At 31.2% G+C, this 5,499-nt stretch overlaps 1 protein-coding gene across 1 annotated transcript; it reads left to right on the top strand.

Annotated features, from left to right (window-relative positions):
- On the top strand, window positions 1–4,707 carry LOC132717456 (sarcoplasmic calcium-binding protein-like). The gene is made up of 4 exons (XM_060700928.1): window positions 1–113; window positions 1,127–1,167; window positions 2,184–2,281; window positions 3,401–4,707. The coding sequence occupies exons 1-4, from the start codon at window positions 56–58 to the stop codon at window positions 3,837–3,839; spliced, it is 636 nt and encodes a 211-aa protein (XP_060556911.1). The 5' UTR covers window positions 1–55; the 3' UTR covers window positions 3,840–4,707.
- Window positions 4,708–5,499: the final 792 nt, after the last annotated feature.

Raw genomic sequence — 5,499 nt, 5'->3', positions numbered from 1 at the left:
TATATATATTGCAGACTCGTACACATAGACATATAGTGTCATTTTACGTCTGTATATGATGTGGACGATGACGAATATAAAGGCTTATAGCCTACTGGTATTGTATTTCAATAGTAAGTTAACTATATGGTTTTCAGAAGACAGACTGAAATCAGTTATTTTAACATTTTATCAATTAATCTGTATGAGTTAAGAACCTTAAAAAGTATCAAGGTTTGTCGAATTTAGGGTAATAGTATAAAAAATTTTGTTTACATCTAAATCATATCTTTAGTTTTCCTTTTTAAGGATATAATTTCGGTATATCTATTTAAGTTAAAAATTGTTTTGATTGATTAAAGAATGAAATGTATTTATTATTACTATTTCTTACATAGTAAATTTAGTATACACTTGGAACAAACAAGATTACCATTTTGTTTTATTTATAGTTTGGGTTTTACATATAATTGTAATTCTACAATCAAAACGAATCATTATACATATCTATGTGTTTTATGAAAGTTGATAAATATATTGTATGAATGTTCAGTATGTGTGGTAAAATATGATTACCATTAAATGATTTCTTTCACATGTTATAGTTTCTTCGATTGATATGATGTTATGTAAACGGCCGCTTTGTTAATAAGGTTTGACAAATCTGTTTGTCTTAATGTTTTACCTCCTCTAAATAAAGTTGTCATTATTATTATTACCATTATGTCATTTAATTATGTACAAGAAACATAATAACATGTATTTGTATCTTCAGGCACATTAATTATGTTTCTTTTTGAAGTTTTAAAACATAAGAGCACTTGCAAAATAGAAGCATGTTCGAGTTTTACAACTAACATTTGAATTGAGAAATAAGGAAGCATGATCACTTTAGAAACTTGGTTTACTTTTTTATATAATCTATGCATAATGTAGCAATTTTAAGAACATTTGGTAACATGTAAAATACATCACGAAATATGTACAATAAGAATTTTCGTACAATATTCCGACGTCTAAAACTGTTTTGATACTGATTTGAAATCATTTAGTTGTTATTAAAAATTTTATCGGAGGAATATTACGTTTATAATTTTTTCTCATTTTATTAAGTGTTTGTTACATTCCCCACACATTTCATTTGTAGCCGCTGCGGGTTCTGTGAACGTCGAGTCAGACACAAGCAAAGTAAGTGTTATAAATCTCAATTGTGACAAAATCGGAGTCATTTGTTGTGTGCCTACAATGAAAATTTCATCATAATTGTTTGTCATCACATCATATCATTTACTTGCAATAGAGCTGCACACATTAAAATGTATTCCCATTTCAGACTGTATTACACAACTGCAAATTGTAATCTACTATTCCATCGTTTGCTCTATCTGAACATAACTGTCATAATTTTATGCTTTATCTAAAACTTTATTTGCAGTCTATGTTTTTGTCAGCTTCTTCACAGTGTGTTTCTGTTCATTTCTTTGAGAGCTCTGTCCAATATTTCATCTTGATGTGTCTCTGCTTCAAATGTCTCTTTGTCCTTTAGGCTTTGATTTCAAAGATGACACGTCAAGAATAGATACAGCTTCTTCAAACGATGTCTGTAAAGTGTTGAGAGTTCGGTCCAATACATGAGAATAGACATGCTCTGTAGACCTTGCCTTTTTCATTCATGTACCATTTAATTGTTTTGCTGAGTTTCTCGTGAGGTCTTTCAAACAATGCATTATCTTTGGCTATACTTCTTCATACTAAAGCATCGCTTTGTCTTTTTCGAGGTAAGTTTATTATTGGACAGAGCCGAGTTTTATTTCATCTAAAATGATATTCACTTTCATCAGAGCCGAGATTTATTTCATCTAAAATGATATTCACTTTCGGCATTCTCGAAAGTTTATGATTGTAAAAACGCTTTTTCTTTATGTTGCTTCTAAGCTTCTGGGAATGTTCTCGAAATAAACTAAATTTATTCATGTGATTGGGCCTCAAGTGTCCTGTCAACTGCATTATATTCAATGTCTAAACAGAAATAAACCTATTCGAAACGTTTTAATCACTTGTTTGTTTACCAAGACATTGTATTTTAAGTACTTTGCAGCAAACAAACTTGTTTTTAAACTTTCTATATTACTGATAAGGTATATGATCCCGTAGAAAACGATTTTAACATTTCTGCTTTTTAACAGCATATTTGTCTTTTTTAGGCAAACGAATACCTGATTGAAAAGTGGGAAAAGTTGTATACTTCCAATGATTTCAATCATGATGGCGTTCTGTCAATGGATGACATTAAACTGTTTGAGTAAGTAAGTTAGAAAATATATTTTAATCGAAAACATGTAAATAGGGCAAATATAACGCACAGGTGTTTTCAAATAGCCAATTAAGTCATCAGTTCCAAAAAATGACGACAAATTCATATTTTATTCATTTAAGAATATATAGGAGAAAATCTTCTCAAAGATAGCTTCAAAATTAAATCATAGCGAAATTGAAATTTGTATCTTTTTTAATTTGTAAATAGGCAAATTGAAAAAAAATAGAGTTTTAAAAACCAAAAAAAATGTAACCTGGAGCAATGCGATCTTTTGCCGTCATATCAAAGGTATTATTAAAAGTAAAATGGTATGTTTGTAGCGCTACTTTCTTCAAATACTGATGCTTAGAAAAATAATGTATTTTAATTTCTGATTTTTAAATGACAAAAAAGGTTGAATAGTCATATGGTATCAAAGAAACTATATAAATGCTTTTAAAGTTACATTTAATAAATTTCATAAAAAACTAAATAGCGACATTTCATTAATAAATTGGGTTTTATATCGACTCCAGATCTTACTTTGGTGTCCAGACAACCAAAATGAGTTTTATAAGCATAAAAATGGACAACCTCATTGTGGCGAAATGGGTAGTACAATTTCTATTTGCATGAGAAACTCCGCCTTCGAATCATCCGTACATCAATATTAAATCAACAAACATGATTATAAGTGGCTGTCCTAATTTAACGGTATATTTCCGCATTGTAACGGATGTTTTCATACAAATTTATATTACTTTTACTGAACCCCAGGTTTAGTGCACCGTGAAGCTTAAACGGTTAAAGTGTGTTTGCACAAGAAAATATCACATTTGTTGTGTTCCGGATAGCAACTATAAAACTGTGACGTAGCGCATACACGAGCTCATTATAGTCTTCATTTGCATGTTAAAATTCGTATACGAACTTTAGTGTTACCGTGGGGTTTCCCGTTTAAAATCCTAATTTATGAATAATATTTGATGAGATTTACAACAAAACTTTTAAACAGGTTAATGAAACTGTAGAATGTTTGATTTTTAGGCCGACGTAAAAATATGTTTACATATTTATTTAATGTAACTTTAAATATTTCAATAACCACGATGATATTTATAACAGGAAATTTTACAAAGATCTTGACTACCTGAGTGACGAACACCTGACAGAAATCGAAAAGAGAATGGACCGGATATGGAGGTCTATTATGTTAAACAATACGAAGGAAATCACAAAAGTTGACTTTACAGAAATGATGAAGGAAAGATATGAAGCGGACAAAAGTATTTTCATTGAGATGATACGTGACTACATTTCAGGCTGGTGCGAAACAATGGACTTGAACAATGATTCTTTCATTTCAAAAGAAGAATTTCTGACTGACATGTTTGCATCTCAACACAATGATACTGCAAAAGACGATGAAATGTTCCTGGCTTTTAACCCTGTAAACGGACGTATTCCTGTTGAAGAAATAATCAATTATTTCATACGCTTTGCCACGGAAAAGAATGAGTCGACCTCGGATATTTTCGAAACTGCAATGGATACCGGTGCTTAAATAATAAGTGTTTTAAACGATTTTTTCCAGAGTTTATTTCTTTTAATTACTAACTTCGTGCATAAATGTATATTGCTTACTTCCAATCACAAAGGAACTTACTTTGATTTGTAATTCATTGAGAAATTAATTAACCTAAAAAAATTATGGAGGGCGATATCAGCCAAAAGTATAAGTATCTTGATGACATGTTATATCTGAATTTAACTAATCCATGTGTGTTGATAGCATTCTTATTTATACATATTATATTTGTCCATCTTCTATGTATATTAAGAGGCTATTTTTTCGTTTGAGTGAAATATGGAATATATTTTCATGAAACATGATAAAATGCCACATATTTTCACGAGCCGGGACCTTTTTATTTAATTTCATTATCAAAGAAAAAATGTTACGAACCCTATTGCCTGCTACGCAACTGCAAATGTACAGCGCGCAGACATATATAATTTCGTCTTATTTTGCACGCGATATTTGGCGCTACATTGTGACGTCACGTAAACAACTGTAAACGTCTGTATCCAGAACTGGTATCATTGTTTTTGATTTAAGTATTGTGTAAAAAGAAAAAAATGTTGTGTAGAATACATACTTTATAATAGCGTCAAATTATTTGTCGTGTATGTTTCATGACAAATGCAAAGTGAAAACTGCTTGTATGTTTCGTTAATATTATATATTCTGTGTGATTATTAAATTCTTTGCTTACGCCAATAAAATTTTAGAAAACGTTTTATGTCCTTTTTCAGACAAAAGAGACAGGTGCATACATTACATGTAAACGTTGGAAAATGGCTAATATTTCTAAAAATAATAGTTTATTCATTGTATTTTATATCTAATCAAATTAAAAATATCATGTATACTTTCTTGGTCCATTTGTCTATTGAAAAACGATAACGCTAGCCTTGTTGACGAATAACAATGAAACCCAAACGAATACTCCTCTAAAGATAGAAAAAGGTCGGGGAATTCAGGGAACTTATTAGATATTTAGGGAAAAGTAATAAATTTGTGTTGATACTTGCCGTAATTAGAGACAAAACAAGAGGGCCAAGATGGCCATTGATCGCTTACCTTACCCATCAAACTCAGTCAAGCAATTACTTAGACAAGCATTTGTTTGATGACAATTGAGTCAAACATGTGACCGCTAGATTGTTAACAAGGTTTTTCTATATTTGGGCAGTGTGACCTAGTTTTTGACTCTAGTTGACCAATATTCGAACTTTACTTAGAAATCATCATAACAAAATTGCAGAGAAATTTCCAGGATATTTAGATAACAACAGTAGCCACTAGAGACATAACAATTCATTTTTGTTTTTAGCTCCTGTGACCTAGTTTTTCATCAAATTTGGCCCATGTTCGTACTCCTCCAAGCAACTTACTAAACAAGCATCCAGACCAAGTTTGAGTCCACAATGTGACCATTAAAATTTTAACAAGGTTAACTACATATTGGAGTGATGTGACCTAGTTTTTGACCACATCCCAGCAAACACCCGACGTTGACACAACGTTGGATCTACGTTGAAATTTGGTCGCGACGTCGGCGACCTTCATATAACGTTGAACCAACGTTGAAACCCCGACGTCTAACAAACGTTTCATTTTGACGTCGTATCGACGTCGGAATTGGTCGGTAATCTGACAA

This window comes from Ruditapes philippinarum, unplaced genomic scaffold (genome assembly GCF_026571515.1).
Source record: "Ruditapes philippinarum isolate M1 unplaced genomic scaffold, ASM2657151v2 ctg14470_1_1_1_1, whole genome shotgun sequence".
Classification (NCBI taxonomy): Eukaryota; Metazoa; Mollusca; class Bivalvia; order Venerida; family Veneridae; genus Ruditapes; species Ruditapes philippinarum.
The sequence above is the reverse complement of the archived record's forward strand: the minus strand, read 5'-3'. Positions and strand labels throughout refer to the sequence as shown.

What these genes read in the sequence shown, in the direction of transcription:
- LOC132717456 (XM_060700928.1), top strand. Translation starts at nt 56, where the DNA reads ATGATGTGGACGATGACGAATATAAAGGCTTATAGCCTACTGGTATTG. An exon ending in ACTGGTATTGTATTTCAATA is followed by an intron (nt 114 to 1,126) that starts GTAAGTTAACTA and finishes TTTCATTTGTAG; the next exon opens with CCGCTGCGGGTTCTGTGAAC. An exon ending in GATGACATTAAACTGTTTGA is followed by an intron (nt 2,282 to 3,400) that starts GTAAGTAAGTTA and finishes TATTTATAACAG; the next exon opens with GAAATTTTACAAAGATCTTG.